The sequence below is a fragment of the Lynx rufus genome, unplaced genomic scaffold, assembly GCF_022079265.1.
Source record: "Lynx rufus isolate CCGP_SWC_20201006 ecotype Redwood Valley unplaced genomic scaffold, mLynRuf1.p SCAF_1, whole genome shotgun sequence".
Lineage (NCBI taxonomy): Eukaryota > Metazoa > Chordata > Mammalia > Carnivora > Felidae > Lynx > Lynx rufus.
In genome coordinates, this window is record NW_025814823.1 from 195,847,138 (window position 1) to 195,873,744 (window position 26,607).

Genomic DNA, 26,607 nt, shown 5'->3' on the forward strand with positions numbered 1-26,607 from the left:
TTACCATCTCTGGAGTTCTCACCTGTTTTTAGTACAGGTATGGTTTCATTTTCTGACTTTTAGACACTGGATCCCTTTGGAGTTTATTCTGCATACAGTGTGAAGTGTGAATCTAATTTCAACTTTTTCCAAGTGGCTTCCCAGTCGGCACAGCACCATTTCTTAAAAATTCTCTCTTGCCTATGATTTGAGATTTCTTGCCTCCTCCCGAGAACTGGGGGAGCATTTGACCCAAGAGCCTGGCATGAAATGGAAACATTAACCAAGCTCACGAGACTCCATTCTGAGATCTGAGCTAAAGAACAACTGTGAGAATAAGACCAAAAAAGGCCAACAAGGGAAAAGGCTGGAGAGGTCACCGAATGACAGGAAAGCAAAAAAGCAAACCAAGGAAAGTTGGATGGTGATGATGCAGAACGAAGCAGAGATACCAAGCAGCTCAAGAGGCAGAAACAGAAGAGACGGTCCCCGGGATCGCCTGGGCTCCGCGACAAACCTCCCTGGCAGGAACAGCTCACCCCAGACAAGCTCCTAAAATGCCGAGATGTGCTCCATGGACAAATACACGGCCAAGACAAAGGAGGAATTGTCAGCAAGTTAAAAAGGTTTATTGCCATTCCGGGCTTCAAATGAGCCCAGAAACTGGGGGTGATCTGTGGGTCAGTAAGTTGTCATGGAGGACGGGACGATGGACGAATCCAGGCACCTGATGTGAGGCCACCGTTCTTCGCTGGATCCTTGCTCTACAGAGCAGCTGCTGGTGGGTTCCAGCTCTTTCAGTGTCTGCCCCACTCACCCTGACAGCGCTCCCAGGCTGGGGCAGGCTGCCTCATGATCCCCGCGGCTCACAGCTCGGAGAGGCTGCGTCCCCATCCCCTAGCGCTGGAAGAGGCTGCTCCGTGGGTCAGACACTATCGGTTTGTACGTATGGAGGGAGGGAGAGACGGTACAGGACGAGCGGTCTCAAGACTGAAAGGGCAGGGGGAATGCAGGTTTGTACGTCAGAGGTCGCAAACTGGCCATCCGGGGCCAGATTTCCCCACTGACAAGTCTGTTTGGCCCTTTTGGCGTGCACAGTGTCTTAAAAAATAATTAGTTGCCAATATTTAAAAACTGTAAGATTTCATATAAAAGTCTGGATTTCTGGCCTCGCCGGGGGGTCGGAGGTGGGGTGGAATTGAGAATATTTGGCAATACTGGGCCCACAACATTCTCTGGTGACACCAAGTGGCCATAGTTCCATAGCAGCTGCCCCTAAGGGCTGAATGCACTCATTCTGACTCATCCCAGGCCCCATCATCCCTGATAATATCCCAGCTCAAGACTGGACGTCAGCTGCCTTGTAACAATGCATATGTGCTGCTGTAAAAAGGAAAAAAACATGCTGGAAGCAATATGTTCCTGGTGGTCCTGGTCACTTGTGCTTGGCCCTGTAGGCACCTGAGTTTATAACCTATCTTAAATACATAGGAGCATTCTTAAATACCTCTCCCATTCTTAAATACCTCTCCCACCCTCTGCTACATGCCCTGCCTCTCCAGGATATGCTATGTCCCACCGTTCACTGAGTAAATCTAGAAAAGAATACTGAATTAATCATAGGAGTTAATGGAGGAACAGACCGAGATGAACTACTGCAGCCCCTTCGTTGTAAGAGGGGATTAGAGTAAAACACCAACTGTTAATACTCTCATTCTGTTTTGGAGTCAGTGACAAAAAAAAAAAAAAAATTAAAGAAAATCACGAAGGTACTTCAGGAAACCAAGATGGGGTCAGTCTGAGCTTGAGGGTACAAAATATATTGGTCCCATTCCTTGACTGTTTAGAAACAGAGTTAAGCTCTTAGAAAGCCACAGGGTTGAGGAGGGAAATGGAGCGGCCAGCATGGCAGGTGCCGCGGGCTATCAAGCACTGCCCAGCTCCTCCCTAGGTTGGGGCTGCCTGGCCGCGTCTAAAACGTCGGTGGCACAGAATGATTTTCAGCAAGGGTAGTGGCGTCGTTGCAGAAATGGCCTTGAAGGGGGACAGAGAGTCAGACTTGGACCTTGGCAAATGCAAGACAGAAGAAGAGGGCCATCTTCCTCACACCCCTTCATTCTGCTGTGGCTGGTGCCACATTATTTGCCCTTCAGAGAGGCAGAGATCTTGACACAGCCCAGACGCTCCCCACCGCTGCTGAGGACCGTCTTGATGCGGTAGTGCCCAGAGCTAAGCCAGCCGGGCACCTCCAGCTGGGGCAGGGTGAAATCACTCTCCGGCAGTGAGTAGACGCCCTGCAGGAAAACCCAGGGGTCACAGGTCAGTGGCAGCCTCCTGATGGGACTCTCCTGCAGTTGCCTGTCGGACTGCAGCCACGAACCTGCTCCTCCTCCCACTCTCCCGACAAGCACGCAAGATTAGAGATCGCCATAGCCCTGCAGAGCACGGAGTGTGATCGCTAAAGGGCGGGGGGGGGGGGGGGCACACTGCAGTGCAAGTCTCCCGGTTCGAACACCGGTGGATAAACCAAGGCTCCCGGAAGATAAGCGGTTTGGGATAGATCACACCCACTTACATCCACAGATATCTAGGTCTGCAGGAGGAGAAGGCAAGAACCCTTCTCTCCAGACCCCATGTCTTTACTCCAGCCCCAGAAATGATGCTCTCCCTCCCTGAGTACGTACTGCTTTGAAGGGACAGTGGCAGGGAAGCCCATAGGTGTGCAGGGGCTCTGGGCAGGGCTCTCCAGGGGGAATTACAGTGTCAATTATTTGGCAGAAGTCTTCATAGGTACAGCTGCCAATTTGTTCCACACATGGGACTTTGGCCCAGAAGCCAGCCACTTCTTTTTCCACAGTTAGCTCCACCTGGCGAGACAGAGTTTGAAAAAGCATAAATCCCAAGGCAAACATACCAGCTCCTCTACATCTTTGAAAGGTCAGCATTTCATTTTAATCACAGAATCTCTAACTAGATGGGGTCTTGGAGATACTCGGATTCAGAAATGACAATACTGCGGCACATGTTCCATTGCTAACCTTTTCCTGTGCCTGAGGCAGACATTAATAATTGCTGTGATTTTTTTTTTTTCTCCCTGTTGACTGAACCACCATCTCAGGTGTCTTTAGATAGTCACTTCCACTGGTTAAAGCTAACACTCGAGTTGAAATGCATTCGTCCTTGAACTGCTAACTGGCTAATTGGCATTGCTTCCTCGATCTCCCTTCTCGGCCCAACCCTGGCTTTACAACCCCCCTCTGTGGAGAACTTCAGGCGGTACCACCAGCCGATCGGAGCTGGTGACCAACATGAAACCGATTTGCTATTCGTGGATCAAACTTTCTCTGTCGAGCCATAAAGGACAGAATTTGAAACAAGAGGAATTCATAGGGAGATCACTTTGGGATTGATGTAAGGAAGATCTTCTTACCAACCACAGCTAGGGTGCAACAGACAGAACTACCACGAGAAGTGGCGGGCTCCCTGGACCCAGCCACGGAAGGACCCCTGAGCCCAGAGAGAAGCTAGATGAGAAGATCTGTGATGCGTGTCACACCTCCACGCCATCATGATTGAACTCCTGTTCTGGAGCTTGCGGCTGACCCAGAAGTGGCCAGACCTCCAGGTGGACATGCCAGCTGAGCCTGGCCCATGCTAAACATTCACTAAGTGAGTAGTCTCTCTGGACCATGTTCGTGCCCCACCAAATGTATCAAGGGAAAACAGAAAAGGGCTGAAGGAAGCGAGCTCATTCAAGCATCTGATTCCGTATGGGCAGGAAACTACAACTTTAGGATCCCTTTCAGCTCTGACATTCTAGCATTCTATGTTCCTCAGCCTCAAGGCTTGCTTGATTTAGGGCTTTTGTTTCTAATAGACAAACTCCGGTGGGCACTTATTCCCCCAGAGCCTGCTGGGTTTTTTTAGGCTGGCTCCCCAGGCTGTCAGCTATCCAACTGCCCCAGAGGTCAGGACCCAGGCCCAGGCCTAAGGGAGACTTCAATATAGCCTGTGGACAAACTCAAACTACTTCTCTGGCTGACCTCAGGCCGCTCTGCTGACACACACATTATCCCGCATGGTCCCCTCCCGGCCTTCTTTTCTGCTCTCCTGCCAAACCTGCCCCAGCCCCTTTGCACTGAAAGAGTATTTGGAAAGCTACTCCAGCCATGTCCTAGTGTTGTGCCCTGGTGGGGAGCTACTGCTCGTTTCGCCCTTTCCCTTACCGGCAAAAGCAGGGTATTTTAGAGTGCCTAGCTTTCTCACACCACCCCACCACAGAGTGAGACAATGGCTGTAAATCACTTAGTGGCGGTGCCTGAAATCCAGACGTTAACTCCTGCATGACAACCTGTCCCACCTTCTCTCTTAGCCAGTACCATCTCCCCAGCCCTTGCTTCACCAACTCCCCAATGAAAATGGTTGAGCCAGATGTGCCCTGAACAAGATGAGGGGGCCAGCGGGGGCCAAGTCCTGCCTGGGGTGTCCCCCCCAGGCTGGAAGGCTGTGGGGCTGTACCGCCAGAAGGCACCGTGCCTCCCCCAGCCAGGACAAGCACAGCACAGGAGGTACTCAGAACAGAAGGCAACAGGAGCTTTTGAGGCAGCAGCCATGCCTACCATTTGGGGATTGCAAATCATGGCTCATTTCCCAATCCCTGTTCTCAACCTACTTGCTCCTCTGGCTCAGGAAAGCAAGCAAGGCCGGGCCCTAAGTCCAGCCGTCTCTCCAGTCCAAGGCTTCCTTGGCAGTTAGGTAGCTCAGACAGATTACCTTAATAAACTTGTGGTCATGGGACCTGTCCTGAAAACAAGACAGACAGAGGCACTGACAGGTAAACGAGGCAGGATCCCTGCGCCTGCTGGGGCCCGTGGGCAGGTCCCTTCCCCATCAGGCGTCCACTCCTCCAACTTAACAATGGAATATTTGGATCTCATGATCTCAAAGACACCTACCAGTTCTGACATCCTGAGCATAAAAATTTCTTACAGGTTGAAAAGAAATTATTTCTTTTGGCTTCCACCACAGGGATAGACACACAAAGGCTCTAGGTCTAGACACTCTGATAGCAACTGAAAGGGAGCCAACTGAAAGGGAGGCAGTTATAGAGGCCTCAGGCAGGGGCACTGCAGGTACATGACTTTAGTGGGCGGGGAGGGGGGCTGGTGGGGGTGGGGGGAGTCCAAACCATCCGGACTGAAAGCCATATGTCTCAAAGCCCAAAATAAGCACATATGCCAAACGAAGCAGCAATTTATGATTCCTGAGGATAGGAAAGCTAGGGTCCAGGCTGGAACTTGAGAGAGGACCCGCAGAAGGGAGTTAGTATGCCAAATCCAGTGGAGCAAGTCAAAAGAGGAAAAGGGAGTTCCAGGGGTAGGTTCAGTCTTGCCCTTGGCTCATGGAATCTGGGCATCCAGCTTCTAAACACTGAAGCAGGAGCTAAGTCCATCCAGGTCCAAGATGGGACTCTGGATTAAAAAAAAAAAAAAAAAAATCTACTTCAGCAAGATCAGAGGAAGAGGATGGGCTGGCTCTCCTGCTAGCAGGCTGTGTGGGCCTGGACCACTCGCTCCCTGGGCCTCAGTAACAAGGGGTAGAAGCCACTGATCTCAAGAGGCCTCCAGGTTCATAAGGGGCTACAGTCTGAGCAACTCTCCCAAGGGGGTCTCTGCCGGGCAAGGGAAAGTTCTGGAGCACTCTCCTGCAAACACACCGAGCACTAAGTCCACCTCCTTGCCAGGAAGAGTTCAGGAACAGGGAACACAACAAAAGGACACCAGCCTTGAATGTGCTAATAACTCCAGGACCCGGGGCAGGTCACAGCTTCTGAGAGTCTCCCTTTCCCTGATCTGTAAGATGAGGCTAATCATCTTTTCTCCTACACAAGTGTTCAGAGGCTTTCATTTAATAGCTAATATGCATATACCCTGAAAAGTAAAGGAACTAAACCAAAAATAAATGCGAAGAGAAATGTAGGGGGAAGGGAAAGGGCTAAGAGAATCTGAGCTCAGTTTTTACAAAGTGCAATGGCCCAAATTTGTAACAGGTAAGGAAAGGGGAGGTCCGTCTTAATGGCCTTTGAAGAAGCCATGAAAAGCAGGCTGGGGGCAGAAGGAGTTCACTGGCTTTTTCCTTCCATGTCAGATGCACAGCATCAGGGAAAAGCCAGCATTCTGTGTAATGGTGAGAGGAGAGCAAGCATCATGGCACCTGCCAAAGAGCCCTACACTCCACATTCAGCAGAAGGAGCATGGAAATGGCATTTGTGTGACTCTCATAGATTATCTCTTGATAAACAGCTAAAGAAAATGCAATGATCGGGGTACCTGGGTGGCTCAGTCAGTTAAGCCTCTGACCTGCTCTAGTCATGATCTCACGGCTTGTGAGTTCAAGCCCCATGTCAGGCTCTGTGCTGACAACTCAGAGCCTGGAGCCTGCTTCAGATTCTGTGTCTCCCTCTCTCTCTGCCCCTCCCCACACTCATGCTTTCTCTCTCTCTCAAAAATAAATAAAACATTAGAAAAAGTTGAAAAAGAAAATGCAATGATCTAGCTTGGAGAAGACTTGGAAGGAGGTACAAGGGAAGACAGGGCCCAAGAGCTGTCCACACATCCAGGGCTTCTGTCTGGGGCCACAGGAAAAGACTGACACTAACTGAACCATTAACAAGAGTTGACATGTACTGAGCAGGTCTTGTGCAAAGCACTCTATGTTATTAACACAGTAAATGCCCGTGTGAGAAGTAAGGGAGATGATTCATTTTCAGAAGTACCAAATAAAAGCTGTATTGTCTAATTAACAACAGGTTTACAACCAACTGGAAAATGTACGAACCCCTCCCCCGCCACAGTGGAGTCCCAAACCCTCCGACACTTCACTTCCTGGTTCTTCCCCTCTCCGTTTCTCGGCTTTGCAATGAACATGCACCAAAGAACTGAAGTCTCTGCATCACCTCAAAGAATGTACATTTGTTCCAATCAGACTACTTTTTGCCTTACATGGGCATAGGCCACTTCCGGTAAGGCTGTAACCTCTGTAGTGCTCAGCCAATGAGGAATCAGGGGAGGGACTTGCAGGCTAGGAGATAAATTGCCTGCTGTAACTGCCCCGAGTGTGCCTCCCTGAGTGTGCCTCTCCATCAGACACCCGCTCTTGCAAGAACATTCATTAAAGCCTCGCTGCACTGTGCTCTGAGTCTCCACGCACCCCCTTTGATTGAGTCAGTGAGTTTACTTCTCACAGTCCACAAGCAACCTATGAGGTAGCTGTAATTCAGCCAAGTCTAAGGGCAGTTATAGACACAGATTCCAAATCAGAAACTGTTTATTTTTTTTAACTGTTTAAATATTTTTTAGAGAGAGAGAAAAAAATCTCAAGAAGGCTCCATACTCAGTGCAGAGCCTAAAGTGGGTCTCGATGCCACAACTGTGAGATCCAAGACCTGAGCCGCAATCAAGAGTCGGACACTCAACTGACTGAGCCACCCAGGCACCTGCAGAAACCTTTTAAAGAATCAAAGCAACACTGGTGCTAGAATATCTACAAAAGGATAATCTGAAGGGCTTATCAGAATATGGAATAAAGGCACCAATTCAAAGTAGTAAGAAGGATACAATGTATGGTATATAAAAAACCTTCATTGTTCTTAAAAAAAAAAAAAAGCTGCAAATTAAAAAAAAAAAAAAAAAGCATGTAAATAGCCACCCCCAAAATAGGCAACAGGCATGAAAAAACTGGCTCTTCCCAGAGTAAACACAAAAGGCAAGAAAACTTATGAAAGACATTTAACCTCATTAGGAATGACATAAAATACTAGAAAACATTTTCAGAAAATGCTCAGTATCAACAAATGTGTGGAAAAAGGCAAATCCCTTGCTGGTTAGGGAATACATGGGCTCAAACATCTGAAGGCACTTGGGCAGTATGTATCTAAAGACCTAAAAAAGTCTCTGTCTAGATAGTCAGAAAAGTACAAAAAGATACATTACAAGGATAATTTCAGCAAAGGTGTTTATACCAGCCAAAAAATAAACAAAAGCCAGACAAACAAACAAAAAACCACCCCAGAAACAAACTAAATGTCTGACAATAGATTTGTTAAGTATATCAGGACAGATCTACAATAGAATATTTCTGCCAAAAAAAAAAAAAAAAATGATGCCAAACACCATACAAAGAAGTATAGAGGGGCAACCTGTGTGGCTCAGTCGTTTAAGTGTTTGACTTCGGCTCAGGTCATGATCTCAAGGTTCGGGGGTTCGAGCCCCGTGTTGGGCTCTGGGCTGACAGCTCTGAGCCTGGAGCCTGCTTCAAATTCTGTAACTCCCTCTCTCTCTCCCCCTCCCCACTCAAGCTCTGTCTCTCTCTCTCTCTCTCTCAAACATAAACATTAAAAGAAAATTAAGAAAGAAAGAAAGAAAGAAAGAAAGAAAGAAAGAAAGAAAGAAAGAAAGAAAAAGAAAGAACATACAGTATGATGCCCCAAAAAGCAAGTTTAACAGCACATGCCACAAAAACCCATTCGTGTGGGGAGGCTGGATGGCTCGGTTGGTTAAACATCCCACTCTTGGTCTTGGCTCAGGTCATGATATCACGGTTCATGGGTTGGAGCCCCATATTGGACTCTGCACTGACAGTGCAGGGGCTGCTTGGGATTCTCTCTCTCTCTCTCTCTCTCTCTCTCTCTCCCTCCCTCCCTCCCCTGCTCATGCTCTCCCTCTCTCTCTCAAAATAAATAAACATTAACAAAAAAACCATTAGTATAAATGTACATATATTTACAACTGTATAAAACATTCTGACAATATGTAAATAGCTAATAATGACTCTCATGAGGACTCAGATTACAGGAGGACATTTACAAGAAGCATTGCTTATTTTCATACATACCCATTCAAAATATGTGTGTGGGGACAGTTCCAGAGCCGAGCCTACCAAATGTTAAAAGTGCTTATCCCTGATCACTGGGTAGTGAGATTTCAGGCGAGTTAATTTTACCCCTTTTGACCATGTGTATTTTCTAAAGGGATGACATAGTATTTACTAAGTGATGTGTCTGTCCAAAACAAAATTGCCCAACTGGAGTTATCAGACAGTCTATGAATGTCCACATCCTTTGCTGCTCTGGGATTCCAGGATTGAACAATTACTCACCGTTGCCTGAGCATACATCCATCAGGACCCCTGCCAGCTGGCCCGTGGCACCTTCCCTCCAGCACCCCTTGCCCTGACCCCGCCGCCCACCCCCAAGCTCACCTTTTGAGGACTAGTGAGGGGGACTTCAGTCCGGGCCTCGACGCTAACAGTCAAGTTCCCAGGAAAGGCAATGGGGTCAGGTTCCAGAGTCAGGCTTTTGATCACGGCAGGGTCCTTCCCCTCATCACAGTTATCCCAGGAAAAGCTACTGAGCTGGGATGGCCAGGGACAATCAGACAGAAAGAAAAGAAAGGTCAGAAACAACAACAGAACAGGCTACTGATGGCATGACGTTGGGCAAGGTGCCTCCCCTCCCCGGGCTTTATCTGCAACTCCATATCTGTAAGCCCAGGATAACGTTTGTACCCATTCTAAAAGATTCGAAAGACATCATCTCCCAAAAGTATGCTGTCAAGTATAAAGTACAATATACCAGACCTTGAGCTTCATATCCACCCTCAGTAGGTACCTTCTCTGATCGCCCACCCCTGACCCCAACCACCCCTCTCCAGCCAGTCTTGGTATCTCCTTAGAGGGAAGCCCCCAGAGGATTCACCTTTGCAGCCCCGTGTCCAGGACCTTATTCAGGTCACACCCGTGCCCAATTCATGGCCAGGAACAATAGGAAACTTAACACTGTGGGAAAGCCCACCCTCAAGGGGTATGCAATTGGCCCAGGGAGAGACTTGGACACACATGGAGAGACCCCCAGTGGGCTGCTCATTGATGAATCCCAATGAATGAGCTTCACCAGTCTTAACTAGTGCTTCCTTCCTCTCATCCTATTGCCCATGCCATTCCCCATCTGGGTCACCCTCCCCGCTCTGCTGAGCCACTTCCTCTTCTTTCTCCACATCCCCTAGAGGTCTCCAGATTCCACCATCTTGTCTGGATACACATGACCACTGACTCCCCACTCCCACAGAACCCTGCCTGCTTGTCTATGATCTTTAACATTTCCTACATAGTGCAGACTCTGCTCGCCCACTCACACCCTTCCCAGCCTCCTGAAGACCACCTACGAGATACTTCAAATACTCCCACAATGCACATCCCATCTTGGAAGGAAAATCTACCACCCCCAAGCTCCCAAGCCCATCCTCCTCATCAACACAGCCGACTGGGCTGAATGGAAACACCTAACCCAAGTTAGGCTGACAGATTCTCTCTGCCTCTGGGAAATTGAGATTAAGGCAAAAATCACTAAGAGGACTTGGGCTTTGTGCTCAACCTTTGGGATGAGGCCAGAACACCTAGACCTGTGACCCACAGCCAAGCCAAAGTTCTGGAAGAGACAAGTACTAACTGATTTCTGGAAAAGGGAACAGAAGTGTCACCCCACCTGACCCACCCACCCATCTCAGTAGGCAGTACGGGGTAGCAGTGAAAGGCATGCCTCTGGAGTGAGACAGAAGGTAAATCAAAGATAGTCAAGGGGCACCTGGGTGGCTCAGTCAGTTAAGCGTCAGACTTCAGCTCAGGTCATGATCTCACAGTTTGTGAGTTCGAGCCCCGCGTCAGGCTCTGTGCTGCCAGCTCAGAGCCTGGAACCTGCTTCAGATTCTGTGTCTCCCTCTCTCTGCCCCTCCCCTGCTCACACTCTGTCTCTCAATAATAAATAAACGTTAAAAAAATTAAAAAAAAAAAAGCTTTAGTCAATAGGTGTAGCTCAACCACCATATTATGTGATTCTATAGGCCAGTTTCCCCTTTGGCACCCCAATTTCCATATCTTCTAAGTGGGGGCTGCATACTTTCTTCTCAGGGCTGTAGTCAGGATGATAGCATGCGCATAGAGCTCTTAACACAATGCCAGGCCCAAAGCATGAGCTGGCTCACTAAACAGCCATTGGATGGCCCAGCCTCCACTTCCCGCCATTAGTTTCATGAGATTCAAGTAAACTGCCCCTCACTTGAGCTTTTGGGCATTGGTTTCTGTCCCTTGGAATGAAACATCATGACATGAGGAAGAAAAGCAAAACAGGGTCTGATTCACGCCTGCATGCCCCACAGCCCCTTACACAAGGTAAGTGCCAATAAATGTTTCCTTCAATATTCATCCCACAAATATTTACGGAGCAATGATCACGGGCCCTGGGCTAAGTCTGTGTTAATAGCGGTAAACAATTAGAAATGTTCTTGCCCTGCCTTGAGGAGCTTACAGTCTAATGCCAATAAATATTACCCACTATGATTAACAGAGAGAATGTTGAGAGTAACGAATGACTTACTTAAATAGGGTGGTAAGGAAATGACACTTAAGCTGGTGGTAAGGAAATGACACTTAAGCTCATCCTGCAGGATGAGGAGTCAGCCATGTAAGTGCAGAGAAAGAATGTTCTTTCCAGGCAGAGGCAACATGGGCAAAGGCCCTGTGGTGGGAAGCTTAGCTGGTCTGGGCACTACAAGAAGGCCGTTCGTTGGGCTAGATGTAGTGGATGACTGACACAGATAAGGTTGGAGGGGTGGTGAGGTCATTTAATGTAGGACCTCACAGGTTATAATTGGGACGCTGGATTTACTATAAGTGCAATGGAACCCCATCGCAAGAAAGTGCCACAGTCTGGTTTATGGTTCAGAATGGATTGGAGAGGGACAAGTCTGGAAGGGGGAGACCAGTCAGGAGGCCACTGTCAAATCAAAGAAATGTCTAGACTTAAGAGTTGGGCTGGAGGGTAAGTTGGAGGCCTAGCCATTTTCTGGGGCTGCTTTCACAGATTCTCAGGCAACCTGAGAACTGATTCCAGGCTCAGGCAGGTGCCCTGTGTATCCTGTCGGAGCTGAGGAACTCCCTCCCTTCTCCTAAGCTCCCTGTCCTTCAGGCTCTGGGGGAGGCATAAGAACTCAGTTTCCTGGCGCCCGACTAGAGGTTTCTATGGCAATGAATTCTGCAGCTGGGTCCAGTCTCATCTGGAAAAGCAGGCGTGAAGGATTAGCAAAGCCCACTGAGGGCCAAGCCTGGCACAGGGTTTCCCTCTTACCTGCTCGGGATACATTCCAAGACCCCCAGTGAATGCCTAAAATCACAGAGAGTCCTGAACCCTATATATACTGTGTCTTTTTCTATACATACTTTTTTTAATGATATATCATACCTATGATATATCTATGATAAAGTTTAACTTACAAATTAGGCACAGGAAGAGATTAACAACCTTAATAATAAAATAGAACAATTACAATAACATACCATAGTAACAGTTATGTGAATGTGGTCTCTCTCCCTCAAGATATCTTATTGTACTGCACTCACCCTCCTTGTGAAGATCGGTTTGACCAAGTGCCTGTCCAATGAGATGGGAGTGAGGTGCAGGATACAGGCACTCTGATATAGCATTGGGCTACTATTTGAAGAAGGATCATCTGCTTCCAGATTGCGACTGACCGGACTAACGGACACGATGGAAAGTGAAACCATGGAGAAGGAGGTGGCATGGGGGCGGGACACTACTGTATTTGCCATCCCCAGTAAGGGCAGCTCTGGAGGCAAAAATATGGGTGACTATCACAGACCCGGGTTCCAATCATACCTCAGCCACTCGGCGCTAGCTGAGACCATGGGTTAAGTTACCCACTTGAGGTTCGGTTTCCTCATCTATTAAATGGGCATAATTCTATCTTCTCACAGGGCTACTGGGAGAATGAGAAGACTGTACAGAATGTAAGATCACCACTCCTCAAGGCTGGCAAACCATGGAAACATGAGACTGAGAAGCTGTCACAGGTCAGAGGAGACTGAGCACTGTGGTGCCCTGGACTGCATCCTGGAACAGGAAGAGGGCATTCATGGGAAAACTGGTAAAACCCAAATAAAGCCTAGAGTTTAGCTAATGGTGATGAGCCAATGTTGATGTCTCAGTTTGGACAAATGCGCAATGGTAACACAAGATGTTGACAGGAGGGGAAACCGGGTGAGGAGTATATGAGAACTCTGTAGTGTCTCTGCAACTTTCCTGTAAATCTAAAACTATTTTCCCAAAACAGCTTATTAGAAAACACACACACACACACACACACACACACACACACAGCACAGAGTATGTGCACAATAAATGACGGTCATTATACAGTGTCACAGAGTCTATTAAGCACCTATTATGTGCCCAGCACGGGACCAGACATTCTCCCCCCTGTCTAACATGAAACTGGTTCATGCTAGAAGAGGAAATGAAACTCAAGTTTCCAGATGCTTAAATGCTCACTATCACCCCACTGCTTTTATCTGCCCCATGGTCTCAGGCATAGGGGCTCTAAATCACATGAGCCCAGAGAAAAACAGAAAGTGCCACATGTTGTGCAATCTTAAGTGAGGCCCTATCCTCTGTGGGCCTGCGTGAGGTGAGCGAGCTCTCGGATGTCTCAGGGCCTCCCCCAGACCGCTGATTGAAAGCCCTCTGGTCTTGGATGGCATCTATGGCCAAGACATATAAGAGAATTGGGGATATAGGGCACGTTGGAGCTCTAGCCAGACTCCCCCTCAAAGTGGTGGGCCCTGAAGCCAAGAGAAACATTCTCAACCTACATTCACAGACAAATTGTGAATCCTCCAGGCAAATACGGCCAGGAGGTCCTTATGCCTTCATTCAACAGGCAAAATCAAATAGAACCCTTGCCCCTGGGGCAGGTTGAGGCCAAGCCCACTGGCTTATATCACTTTCCTTGTTTAAGATTTTCAGAGCCTTTCCATTCATGAAAGCATTTCCCTTCACCCACATCCATCTAAGAAAGGTAGGCTGGTATCACCATGCCCATTTTACAGATGAGGAGACCAAGACTCAAGGAGCCCAAATGCCAGGCCCAGAGATTAGGCACATAGCAGGGATGAGAAGTCAAGCCTCAATCCTATTCCACTTTTCCCTACACCACACTGTTCCTCTCTTTGCTCTAAAGCAAATATTTCCAAGGTGGTCAGAGGCAGAGAGGCTGGGCCTCTCCTGAACAGCTGCCAGAGATAAGGTGTCTTGTCCATAGCTATGCAGCAAACAGGCAATGGAACTTGGCTTCTCCAGGTCTCAGAATGACAAAACTTCCCATTTTCAAGGGTCTGGAGCATGGGGTGAGTAAGAAGTGAAGGAGGAAGCCTGGAGGCTGGAGACTCTTCATGACCCATAACCACAAGCAGTGGATCACACGACTGGATCTCTGTCACCAGAAGAACGAGTGTGGGCCTTCCTGACTCTCAAACCCACCCACCCATCAGGACAAGCCGAGCCACAGAGCTGTACAGAAGGGGACAGGATGGGTGCCAGGCCTTTTTACCAGGAGTGGAAGGGGGAGGGGGCAGGTAAACAAGGATGAGGCTCTGGGCCTGGGAGCAGTTCATTAGTCTTGCAGTTCTGCCAAATTTCACCCCGATGTTGGGAAAGAGGGCAGGAGTAGAGACGTGAGGGAGATTAACCCTTCCCCAAAGTCTGGAGCAGAATAAGGCCTAACAGCCCACCCTCACTGTACAGATGGGTTAACCGAAACTCGTAGAGAGAAAAGGACCCACTCAATCTCCCACAGTTAGTGACTCTGGGAGGCTCTGTCACAGAGAAGGAATTCTGGAAACCAGAATAGCCACCCCCATAATCCCACTCCGACCCACACACCCCCAACTGGGCCGGCATGCTGGGAGCAGCCTCGGAAAGGAGAGAATGCTCACCTGTTTCAGGAAGACGAACTCAGGGGCCACAGGGCTGGCGAAAAGCAGGACCAAGAGGATCAGGAGCGGAGCCTGTACCTGGGGTCTCATGGCAAGCGATAGGTCTGCGCGGGCCTAACTACTAGGTCTGTGTTGGCGGCGGCGCCTTTAAATACTTGCCTTCATTTATTATGCAAAGCGGGGTATTGCTATGCAAAGCTGAGCGCTGCCACTTCCAGGTTTGCCCCTCCCTGTCTGGATCTGAGATTTCAAGGCCTGGTGGTGGACCTCTCTCTCCCGACTCCGCCCCCAAGAGGTTTCTACTTGAGCCCCTCCCACTGCGCAAGAGCGTCAAGCCCCTCCTTCTGACGGGCGTTGGCCCAGCCAGGAGCGTGGAAGGGGCGGGGCTTAGGAGAGGGGCCGGAGCGAGGGGCGGAGCGGAGCGGGGCCGGAGCGAGGGGCGGGGCGGGGCCGGAGCGAGGGGCGGGGCGGGGCCGGAGCGAGGGGCGGGGCGGGGCCGGAGCGAGGGGCGGGGCGGGGCCGGAGCGAGGGGCGGGGCGGGGCGGGGCGGGGCGGGGCGGGGCGGGGCTGCTGTTTCCAGACCCAGGCTTTGCCCCGCGCTGCCTTTTTGTTTTCAAACTCACGTGCATTCCTTGAGCAAATGTCACGCTCCCTGTTCCTATTACGCTTTCCTGTATCCGTTTTACGAATTTCTGTGTCTTTTGAATAATTATAATCGTAATTGTAATTACTGAGAGTAAGTGCTTTAATGCATGCTAAGCACTGTTAAACATTTAATCCGTATTTTTGCCCCATTTTACCACTCAGGAAACCATACACGGTGAGGTTAGCTTTGCCAAGGTTACAGAGCTAGAAAGTGATAAAGCAAGGATTCTGCTCATATAGCCCGTCAGATAAGATTTTTTTAAAGGCCTGATAGTAAATATTTTAGGCTTTCAGTCCATATAACCTGTATTACAACTATTTAACTGTGCCATTATAGCTCAGGGCGGACATAGACAACACATCAACTAATGGGCATGTCTGTGTTCCAATAAAACTTTACTCATGAAAATAGCCCACAGGCCATAGTTTGCTGATCCCTGTTTTAAATTTTTTTTAATGTTTATTTATTTTTGAGAGAGACAGAATGTGAGCAGCAGAGTGGCAGAGAGAGAAGGAAACACAGAATCCAAAGCAGGCTCCAGGCTCTGAGCTGTCAGCACAGAGCCCGACACAGGACTCTAATTCAAGAAATGCGAGATCGTGAACTGAGCTGAAGTTGGCAGCACAAACAACTGAGCCACCCAGGCACCCCCACCCCCCCAATTTAAATTCCAGTTCGTTAACACAGTATAATACTAGTTTCAGGTGTACAATGTAGTGATTCAACACTTCTAAACAACACCCAGTGCTCATCACAGCAGGTGCACTCCTTAATCCCCATCACCTACTTTAACCATCCCTTCACTCACCTCCCCTCTGATAAGCATCGGTTTGTTCTCTATAGGTAAGAGTCTGTTTCTTGGTTTGCCCCTCTCTGTCTTTTTTATTTCCTTTGCTCATTTGTTTTGTTTCTTAAATTCCACATGTAAGTGAAATCATATGGTATTTGTCTTTCTCTGACTGACTTATTTCACTTAGTGTAGTACTCTCTGGCTCCATCCATGTCATTGCGGAAGGAAAGATTTCATTTTTTCTGTGGGTAATATTCCATTATATATATATATATATATATACATATACATATATATATGTGTATATATATATATATATACATATACACACACACACACACACACACATACACACCACATCTTGTTTATCCATTCATCAGTCAGTGGACACTTGGGCTGTTTCCATAATTTGGCTATTGTTGATAATACTACTATAAACATTGGGGTGCATGTATCCCTTCAAATTGGTATTTTTGTATTCTTTGGGTAAATACCTAGTAGTGCAACTGCTAGATCATAGGGTCGTTCTATTTTTAACTTTTGAGGAACATCCATACTGTTTCCCAGCGTGGCTGCACCAGTTTGCATTCCCACCAAGCGTGCAAGAGGGTTCCCCTTTCTCCGCATCCTCACCAATATCAGTTGTTTAGTATTTTTCACAGAGCTAGAACAAACAATCCTAAAATTTGTATAGAACCACGAGCACCCTGGATAGCCAAAGCAATCTTGAAAAAGCCAAGCAAAGCTAGAGGCATCACAATTCCAGACTTCAACTTACCTTATGAAGCTGTAATAATCAAAACAGTATGTTCCTGGCACAAAAATAGACACATAGATTAGTGCAGCACAAAAGAAAACCCAGAAATGAACCCACAATGATATGGTCAACTAATCTTCAACAAAACAGAAAAGACTATCCAATGGGAAAAAGACTGTCTCTTCAACAAACGGTGTTGGGAAAACTGGACAGCAACATGCAAAAGAATAAAACTGGACCACTTTCTTACACCATACACAAAGATAAATGCAAAATGGATTAAAGGCCTAAATTTGAAACTTGAAACCATAAAAATCCTAGAAGAGAACACAGGCAGTAACCTCTTTGACACTGGCTGTAGCACCTTCTTTCTAGATGTATCTCCTAAGGTAAGGGAGACACAAGCAAAAATAAGCTATTGGGACTACATCAAAAGAAAAAGCTTCTGCACAACGAAGGAAACAATCAACAAAACTAAAAAGCAACTGACAGAATGGGAGAAGATATTTGCAAATGACATATTTGGTAAATGACTAGTATCCAAAATATATAAAGAAGTTATAAAACTCAACACCCAAAAAATGAATAATCCAATTAAAAATGGGCAGAAGACATGAATAGACATTTTTCCAAAGAAGACATACAACTGGCTAGCAGACACATGAAAAGATGGTCAATATCACTCATCATCAGGGAAATGAAAATCAAAACAACAAGGAGATATTACCTCACACCTGTCAATATGGCTAAGATTAATATGTTTTTTTTTTTAATTATACACCTTCCTCCCATTCTGATAAGCTCTTCCCTCTCTCACCTAGAACAGTCTCTTCATCATACACAAGGTTACTTCCAGGCCCCTTGAGGTAGAGGACTTGTCCAATGACACAGCAGAAGCAAAATTAGTACTCACTTCTGCTGGGGTGCCTGGGTGGCTCAGTCAGTTGAGTGTCCAACTCTTGATTTCAGCTCAGGTCGCAATCCAGCTGTGGACTGAGCGTGGAGACTGCTTAAGATTCTCTGTCTCTCGGGGCGCCTGGGTGGTTCAGTCAGTTGAGGATCTGACTCTTGATTTCAGCTCAGGTCATGATCTCACAGTTGGTGACTTTGAGACACCCCCTTCTTGTACGCTCCCACTTTCTCTCTCTCTCTCAAAAATAAATTAATTAGAAAAAAAAAAGATTTATTTTCTCTCTCCCTCTGCCCCTCTCCCCACTCATGCATGCGCTCTCCCTCTAAAATTAAAAAACAAGCAAAAAATTTTAAAAAAGTAAAAAAAAAAGAACTCACTTCTAAAGCTGATCCCACAGTGGTATGAGAGATGTCCATGTGGCTGCACTCGGTGGTGGCTGTGTGGGTGGGTGGTGGGTAGGGGAACTGGGTGCCAGTGCTGGTATCCCCGGGAGCCTCATTGGGAAATAGAGAGGGAGTGTGCACTGACTTTCTTCCAGCATCATTCCTTCTCCATCTTTGTACCTGCCAAAGCCCCTCAACCCCATTACCCACTTCCTCCCCACTCCTCAATACCAGGCACACTCCTTCACACAAGAATTTAATGATCTTGGGCATAAAAAGTTAATGCCACCTTGGAGGATCTCTCAATGAGTGGGCACATTCCTCATGCATGACAGTATCTGACACCTCCATTTGAAGGGCTTTGGAGATGTTGGAAGGCCACAGACACAGTGACTAGAAACCAAGACCATAACCAAAGTGGAAGGCGAAACAGGACAGCGGCTTGTTCAGAGCACTTACTTCATGTCAGGCAGACCCAGGCCTTTGTCCGGTGAGAGAGCCTAGCTAAGGACCTTAACCTCTCTGGCATCAGTTTCCTCATCTGCAAAACAAAGATGATGATGATGATGGTGATGATGATGATGATGATGATAAACTACTTCTGGTGCTATTCATTCAACAAATAACTTACCGATTTTTTTTTAATTTTGAACACATTTTTTTTTAATGTTTATTTATTTTTTTTTTTTCGAGAGAGAGAGACAGAGTGAGCAGGGGAAGGGTAGAGACAGAGGGAGACACAGAATCAGAAGCAGGCTCCAGGCTCCATGCTGTCAGCACAGAGCCGGACCTAGGGCTCAAACTTACAAACCGGGAGATCATGACCTGAGTTGAAGTCAGGTCCTTACCCGACTGAGACACCCAGGCGCCCGGTAATTTACAGATTTAACAGTTGAACTATATAAAGGCCCCGCCCCCACCCTTACAATCCTCCCCCATCCCAATAAAGTCTATTCCAGAAAGGCACCATCAGTAGATAAGGACATACACAAGATGTTGATGAGGGACCATAAGGCAAGCTGAGGGCAAAATACTAGCTAGCACCCCCACCCCCACCCCCAGGTGGGATACGTGTGATATTCCTCAGGCACTCCTGGCTGCCCAAGAACAAAGGAAAGGGAAGAAAACAAATGGTTCAGTGAGGGAGATCACAGTCCTGCAGGACACGAGTCTCCATCAGTTTACAAATATCTTAGTAAATTACAAGAAAAAGGCAATCCTATCAATAGCCTAATCTCCAAAAACCTACAGTTTCCTGGAGCCCCAACATCACTTTTCCCTCCAAAGTGATATGGGGAACAAAGGCCAGAAGGAAATGGCAGATAAAATCAAATTTCCTTGGGGGCGCCTGGGTGGCTCAGTCGGTTGGGCTGCCGACTTCGGCTCAGGTCATAATCTCGCGGTCCGTGAGTTCGAGCCCCGTGACGGGCTCTTTGCTGACAGCTCAGAGCCTGGAGCCTGTTTCGGATTCTGTGTCTCCCTCTCTCTGACCCTCCCCCATTCATGCTCTGTCTCTATCTCAAAAATAAATAAACATTAAAAAAAATTTTTTTTAAATCAAATTTCCTTATAACCTGCAGCCCATTGACCAGTACTTGGGGCAAATACAGAATAGAACATTTCTCCAGGGACCACCTACCGTCCTAGGGTTAATGCCTTACTAGAGGAAAAACAACCTTAGCTTGACAACAGCAAGGCCTCTGGTATCTTAGGCGTCCTCTTCAGCACATCAAAGTCCTTCTGGAGGCCTCAGGTTTGCCTTTACCTCTCCAACTCCATAGTATATAACAAGTCACCCTCACAACCCCAGGGCAGCTCTTTCTGCCCACAGGTCCTGCCCCTGAGCTTCAATAAGATCACCTTTTTGCACCAAACATGTCTTCAAGAATTCTTTCTTGGCTGTCAGCTCTGAATCCCCACCATTCCAAAACCTCATCAATAACCCCAGAGTAATTATACCAGAAGACAAGAAATACAAAGTGTGGGGGGTTGCCTTCTTGAGTCTGGTAAGAATTCTCTGAGGAGGTGGACTTTGACCTCCTGGAGACAAATGAGAAACATTTGGGCTAAAAGCCAATGTGAAACTTGAACACGGCCAAGACCACCAGGCCATGGTTCCCAGGAGGGCTCTACACCACTATCATCTAGGGAGCTTTTAAAAATCCACATCCCCAGGCCCACACTCCAGACCAATTACACCTAAATCTCCAGCATTGGTGTATTTTTTAATTCCAGGCAATTCTAATATGTAGCTAAGATTGACATCCAGTAATGTGATGCAACTGGCAGACAACAGGTGCACACATACATAAAAGCGGCAATTATTAAAACAAGGCTCTCGTCCTTGAAGAAATCACATTCTAAGAGTGATGGGTTGGAAAAACTGGAAATTGTTATCACCCTAACGTTCACGGTCATGGGCTTCCTGAAGGAGTAACAGGGTCTGAGCCCCGGAATAACATGGTCCAGGATGACCTATGTCGTGCTAGTGTGGGGTGAGAGTGAATGTCGCTGGAGACCCAGCGTGTGCATAAAGGCTGGAATGGTGAGTTCCCTGAGTGTAATGAGGAGTGCTTACTGACGTGGGGAACAAAGGCAGAAGGAAATGGTAGACGAAATTAAAGTTCCTTACAGCCGGCAGCCCACTGACAGACAAATACTTGAGGCAGGTAGAGTATGACATTCCTCCAGGAACTCCCTACTATCTTACTGTTAAAGTTTTGCTAGGGGGAGAGACAATCTTAGCTAGGCCTCCAGGATCCATGAGTCTTCTTAACATATGAAAATCCTTTTGGAAACTTCCCATTGCCTTTACCTCCCCCAACTCCCAAGTATATAATCCGTCACGCTTCACAATCCTGGGGCAGCTCTTTGTGCCCACGGGTCCTGTCCCCAGTGCTTTAATAAAACCACCTTTTTGCACTGAAGATGTCTCAAGAATTCTTTCTCGGCCTTCAGCTCCAAACCCCAACGCTTTCCACATCACTTACCACTTCAAATGCCTAGGAACCAGGCACGGAGGCAGATGCAGAGGTCACAGACATGCAACACCAGCCTCAAACATGATTTGTTTGTAAGGTGTGTCTTAGAAATTTACTTAGTTGCCAACGAATAATGAAAACAAGTGATTCCTCATTAAATTGTGAATTTCCAACTTTTTCTGAAAAAATCAGAGAATCTGGACACACCAGCTTGCCCTCCCACAGGGCAACAGTCCATTGAAGCTGAACTGTCATTGACCCTTTAGGTGGGGTCTGGGCTCAGCAGTCTCCATGGCCCCTCTAGGCAACGCATCCCATCTCCCACTTTTGTTACAGCCTGGTCTCTGTGGGGTTTCAACCCAAGCTTAGTCTGGACATCTGGCTTTAAACCATGGTTATTCTGGTCAGTACCGGATCATTTTCAAAAAGAAGGTAAAATCATAGCTCACAGATAGAAAATGAGCACAAGTGAGAGATTTTGTTTAACTTGAATTCTACCGAGGGAAACAGATGTTACAACCAGAGCAAAGTCTGAAAAGCAGACACATTTGTAGATCCGGAACATTGAGATAAGTGTACAAATGGGGGCAAGAAAGGGGTGGGGAGATGGCAGAGAGAAGTCATTTAGACTCCAAAGGACATTCATTTACATGTCCATAGGCAGTGATGACATTCCATTGTTGTCATGAGTTACCTACAACTTTGGAGGCTGTGAAAGGCACCGTGCCCCCCAGAGAATCAGAAGCAGATATCAGAAGGGGATGCTCTAGGCAAGAAATAGTTTTCCACTGATGGCAAAATTTTTTCTCTAAAGGGTCAATGGCATTTCTGACTTTAGGCGACGCCTTCTAATGCTCCAGGCCGCAACCCTGGGCGGGATTGCAGAGGTGACAGGAGCAGCGCCTGCTTCCCACCTTGCCTGTCTGAAACCTGAGCACCTAGAGGCCTGACAATGCCCTAGGGAGCAGGGGTGGCCTGGTCAGGCAGGCTCTGCTGGGGAAGGTGCCTCCGGAGCCCCGACCGGGCCTACCTGACCTCCTTCACCAGCCTGAGTCTGAGGGCCCAGAGCTGCAGGCCCCTGTACAAAATTGCACAGCTCTGATTCCCAAAGATTTTTATCTTCTTAGAGCCTTTGCTTAGAGCTGTGATCTCCATGGTGGCACACACTGAAGTCACCTGAGGAACTTTAAGCAAACTACCTGAGAGCTCGGGCCCAGGCTGTGCTTCAGACATCAGCATTTTTTAAAGTTCCCCAGGGGATTCCAAGGTGAAGCCAACAGTGAGAACCACTGGTCTAAAGCCGCTTTTATCTCAGGATAAAATGCATGCAAAACACTAGGGATCTCGCTAAAAATGCAGATAATGATTCCCCAGGTCTGGGGTGGAGCCCAAGAATTTGCACAAGTTCTCCACGAGTTCTCCTGGGAGACCGTGCTGCTGGCCGGGGCACCGCAATGAGCGTAGCCAGGGTCCAGACTGATGGACGTCTCCACCACTGGGTGGCAGAGATAAGCACAGATAGTCACTATTTCCTCCCTGAGAAGGCATCCGGTGATCTTCCCCCTCCTCCTCCTCGGTTTACTGAAACAGCTGGAAGTACAGAGCCTTGCACTCCCAGGTCCTCATCTCTGCACCACATTCCCCCTACTGCATGCTGAGGCGGATGGATTTCATGATGCCTGAGGGCTGGTCCAGATGCAGCATCCAGCTCCAGGGAGCTGGGTGAGTCCAAGCAGGCTGACCAGAAGCCTGTTCTTGGAAGAGCTTTGCTCCACCGTTCCTACCCTTCCTCCCTCCCGCTTCTCTCCCTGCTCCCCTGCTGGTCTCCAAAGTAGCCCTCAAAGACCGTTTGAGTTGAACAGACCCTGGCTGCAAACTGTCAGTAATTTTCCAACCAAGGAAAATCCCATGGACTTCACAGGAGGTCCAGGCAAGGCTGAAAAGAATCTTAACCCTCTGATAACTCCCAACGGGGGTGGGGGGCGAGGGTGGGAGTATGAGGATCTTGCCCCATCCTAGGACCTCCAACCTGGACTCTGGGACGGGAGCTAGCAATGCACTGGCACCAGAATTTGGTTAGGCAGCACCATCGTCACAACCTCTTCAAGGGTCCTGTAGCGTTTCCAAAGCATTTCATTAGCTGTCTCGATCATTCCTTCGGCAGAGCAATGCCAGAGTCTCGGGCTCTGGGATGCAAACCTCAATCGGCCTGCACTCTAAGCCCTCACCGCTGTCACGCCAGGCATCTCGCACACTGTGGCCTGCAGGGCTGGGCAGAAACCGTGGGTGAAGGTGTCAGCCGCCACCTGTAGTACATTCATCCCGCCGGCAGGGGGCGGCCGTCACCCAATCGGAGCTCCTGTTGGCAGACACACTGGCCCGGTGGGGACAGATCTGATTTTTCAAGAGAAGCTGGAAATACAGAATTTTATGTGAATTCTTCAAATCGTCACGTATGGGCAGCTAATTCAGATCGTTATAAAAGACCTCGTGAGCTAAAAATAAGTTTGCAAGACAAGATATACCCCCAAAGAGCTGCAGTGGGCAAACTGAAGTTTGACCCCAGAGTGTGGGATCCTGACTTCACTCAAAAATGCCACGGCTTTATATCATTATTCCAACGCCCGCATGTTATGTGTGGGGAGACTGAGTTCAGAGAAAAGAAGGACTTGTCCAGGTTTGTTAGGGCAGAGCCGAGAGTAGGACTCAGGAGTCCTGACATCTGGTGCGGTCTATCTTGCTTCAGAAGAACACCCACCAGAACCCTGGGGTCCCCAGCGAAGTGCGATCCTGTAGCTTAGAGGGCGTGCGCCGGAGAGCTGGTCCTGGCCAGGGGAGCCCTGACAGGGCTAGGGAGGTCGTCAGAGCCCAAGGGCAGGAGGGGGGGGGGGCAGGAGTTTATTTTTAGCTGCCTAGAATGTGCCTGTAAGCCTTATTTAGACATCAGGCGACAGAGTGAGCTGGAGGCAGCAGGGCCGGGGGAGGAGATAGCCCCCTCCCCCTCCTGGGGCTCCTTTTACAACTGCTCTCCCCTGCCTGCCCCCTTATCATCCTTTCTGGGGGCTCTCGGCTGCTCTAAATAGCAGCTCTTGGAGGCGTGGGCGCTCTCCTGCTCCGGCTGGCTGGCCGGCTGGCCGGCTGGCTGGCTTTCTCCTCCACCTCCACCCCTTATCCCCTATTCCCCATAGTCCCGTAGAGAAATAAAGCTCTAGAGACCTAGAATGTTTTCTCTTCACCCTTCTGGGGTCACAGATCTCTTGGAGAAGCTGGAGTCATTCATCAGAGTCGTTTAGAGCTCAGGTAGGGAAGACCGATTAACATCTGCCTGATCCAGCTTATGACACGAAGCAAGTTCTCACACTCCCCCAAACTGAGTTTTCACTTTACAGTGGATGGTTCCTGATGATGAAATGTGGTAAAGGATGTAAAGACTTTAGCATATCATAACAAATCATCAGTAAGTGATAGTGACGGTGATTAAAGCTATAGACCAAAATGGAATCACTCATACACACACCATTCAAGAGGTTCATGTAACCTCTGTAGCCCATGGATCCCAATCCATCCAATTAATCCATTCATCATTTCTTGTGGTATATAACCGACAGAGAAGAAATGGACGTATTTAATGTATATGATTCCATGAGTTTGGACATATGCATAGACCCCTGAAACCATCACCACAATCAAGGTCAATAAACATATCCATCACTTCCAAAAGTTTCCTTTGTGCTTTTTTATTTTTTTGGTTTTTGTTTCGCTCTGTTTTTGTGGTAAGAACACTTAACCTAAGATCCACACCCTGGTAACAATTGAGTGTTGTTAACTATAGGCACTATGTTGTACCACAGAGCTCTAGAAACATCTTTCTCTTCTCTGCTTCTATGAGTTTGACTATTTGAGAAACCTTATGTAAGTAGCATCATTCAGTATTTGTCCTCCTGTGACTTATTTCACGAAGCGTTAGTCCTTAAGATTCATCCATGTGTCACAAGTGGCAACATTTCCTTCTATTTTTTTTAAGATTTTTTTAATGTTTTTCAAATTTATTTTGAGAAAGAGAGAGAGCGCGCACCTGTGTGCACACACACAGATGGGGGAGGGGCAGAGAGAGAGAGAGAGAGAGAGAGAGAGAGAGAGGGAGGGAGAGAATTCCAAGCAGGCTCCAAGCTGCCGGCCCAGAGCCTGACTCAGGACTCAATCTCACAAATTACAGGATCATGATGACAGCCGAAATCAAGAGTCAGATGCTTAACAGACTGAGCCACCAGGCACCCCTAAATTTCCTTCTTTTTAAAGGCTAATATTCCACTGTATGTACACACCACATTTTCTTTATCTGTTCATCTGTCAGTGGACATTTGGGCTGTTTCCATATCTTAACTATGGTGAATAATGTTGTAATAAACATGGGTGTGCAGATATCTCTTCAAGATCCTGATTTCCGGGGCACCTTGGTGGCTCAGTCAGTTAAGCACCTGACTTTGGCTTGGGTCATGATCTCCCAGTTTCTGAGTTTGAGCCCCACATCAGGCTCTGTGCTGACAGCTCAGAGCCTGGAGCCTGCTTCAGATTCTGCGTCTCCCTCTCCCTCTCTGCTCCTTCCCGGCTCTCTCTCTATCTCTCTTTCTGTCAAAAATGAATAAACATTTAAAAAAAAATTTTTTTAAGATCTTTATTTCAGTTTTTGTGGATATCTATCCAGAAGTGGAATTACTGGATGATTTTACCATATTTTTAACTTTTAAAGGAAACTCCACACTGTTTTCCATAGTGTCCACACCACTTTACATCCCCACCAACAGTGTACTGGAACAAAAGTGTCTTGAATCTCAGTCTTGACTCATCTGAGGAATAACTTCTGTCTCTGAAAAGGGATCAAAACAAAGATCTCTTCCCGTGGCAATGACAATGGACCTGAGCGTCCGTTCTTTCGGGACCCGTACCCCAGCAGATCCTTGCATGCTTTCTCCAACCCGCCCTACCAAAGTTAGCTTCTGTTAACATACCTCCCGCAATGGGGCACTCACTCCCGCTCAAACCAGACCCCCGAATCTTGGGCCAGTTGACAGTTCTTTCCTCCCAAGGAGACGGACTCTACATTCCAGGGTTCCTCTACCCACTGCTTCTGGTTTTCCGAGACAACTAGGAGGACTCCTCATCTTCGAGTGCTCTAGACGCAAAAGTGCGTCGAGGGGGAGTGGGGTGAGCTGGAGGTTCGACCTCCTTCCAGCCTTGCCCAACGTCCAAGCCCTGCCTGAACTCGGGCTTTTCCAGCAATCCAGGTTCCCGCGGCCGACACCCTCTGCAGCTGCTT

At 47.9% G+C, this 26,607-nt stretch overlaps 1 protein-coding gene across 1 annotated transcript; it reads right to left on the reverse strand.

Moving 5' to 3' along the window:
- Nucleotides 1-586: 586 nt before the first annotated feature.
- On the reverse strand, nucleotides 587-15,055 carry GM2A (ganglioside GM2 activator). The gene is made up of 4 exons (XM_047092270.1): nucleotides 14,821-15,055; nucleotides 9,238-9,390; nucleotides 2,664-2,846; nucleotides 587-2,273 (listed from the first exon to the last, which is right to left on the reverse strand). Exons 1-4 carry the CDS (start codon nucleotides 14,908-14,910, stop codon nucleotides 2,118-2,120), a joined length of 582 nt encoding a protein of 193 aa, XP_046948226.1. The 5' UTR covers nucleotides 14,911-15,055; the 3' UTR covers nucleotides 587-2,117.
- Between the last annotated feature and the right edge of the window lie 11,552 nt (nucleotides 15,056-26,607).

Excerpts from the sequence above, each read along its gene's own strand:
- GM2A (XM_047092270.1), bottom strand. The coding sequence starts at position 14,910 with ATGAGACCCCAGGTACAGGCTCCGCTCCTGATCCTCTTGGTCCTGCTT. Across the intron at positions 9,391-14,820 it reads AGTTCGTCTTCCTGAAACAG|CTCAGTAGCTTTTCCTGGGA; the intron begins GTGAGCATTCTC and ends TGGCCATCCCAG. Across the intron at positions 2,274-2,663 it reads GCCACTGTCCCTTCAAAGCA|GGCGTCTACTCACTGCCGGA; the intron begins GTACGTACTCAG and ends GTTTTCCTGCAG.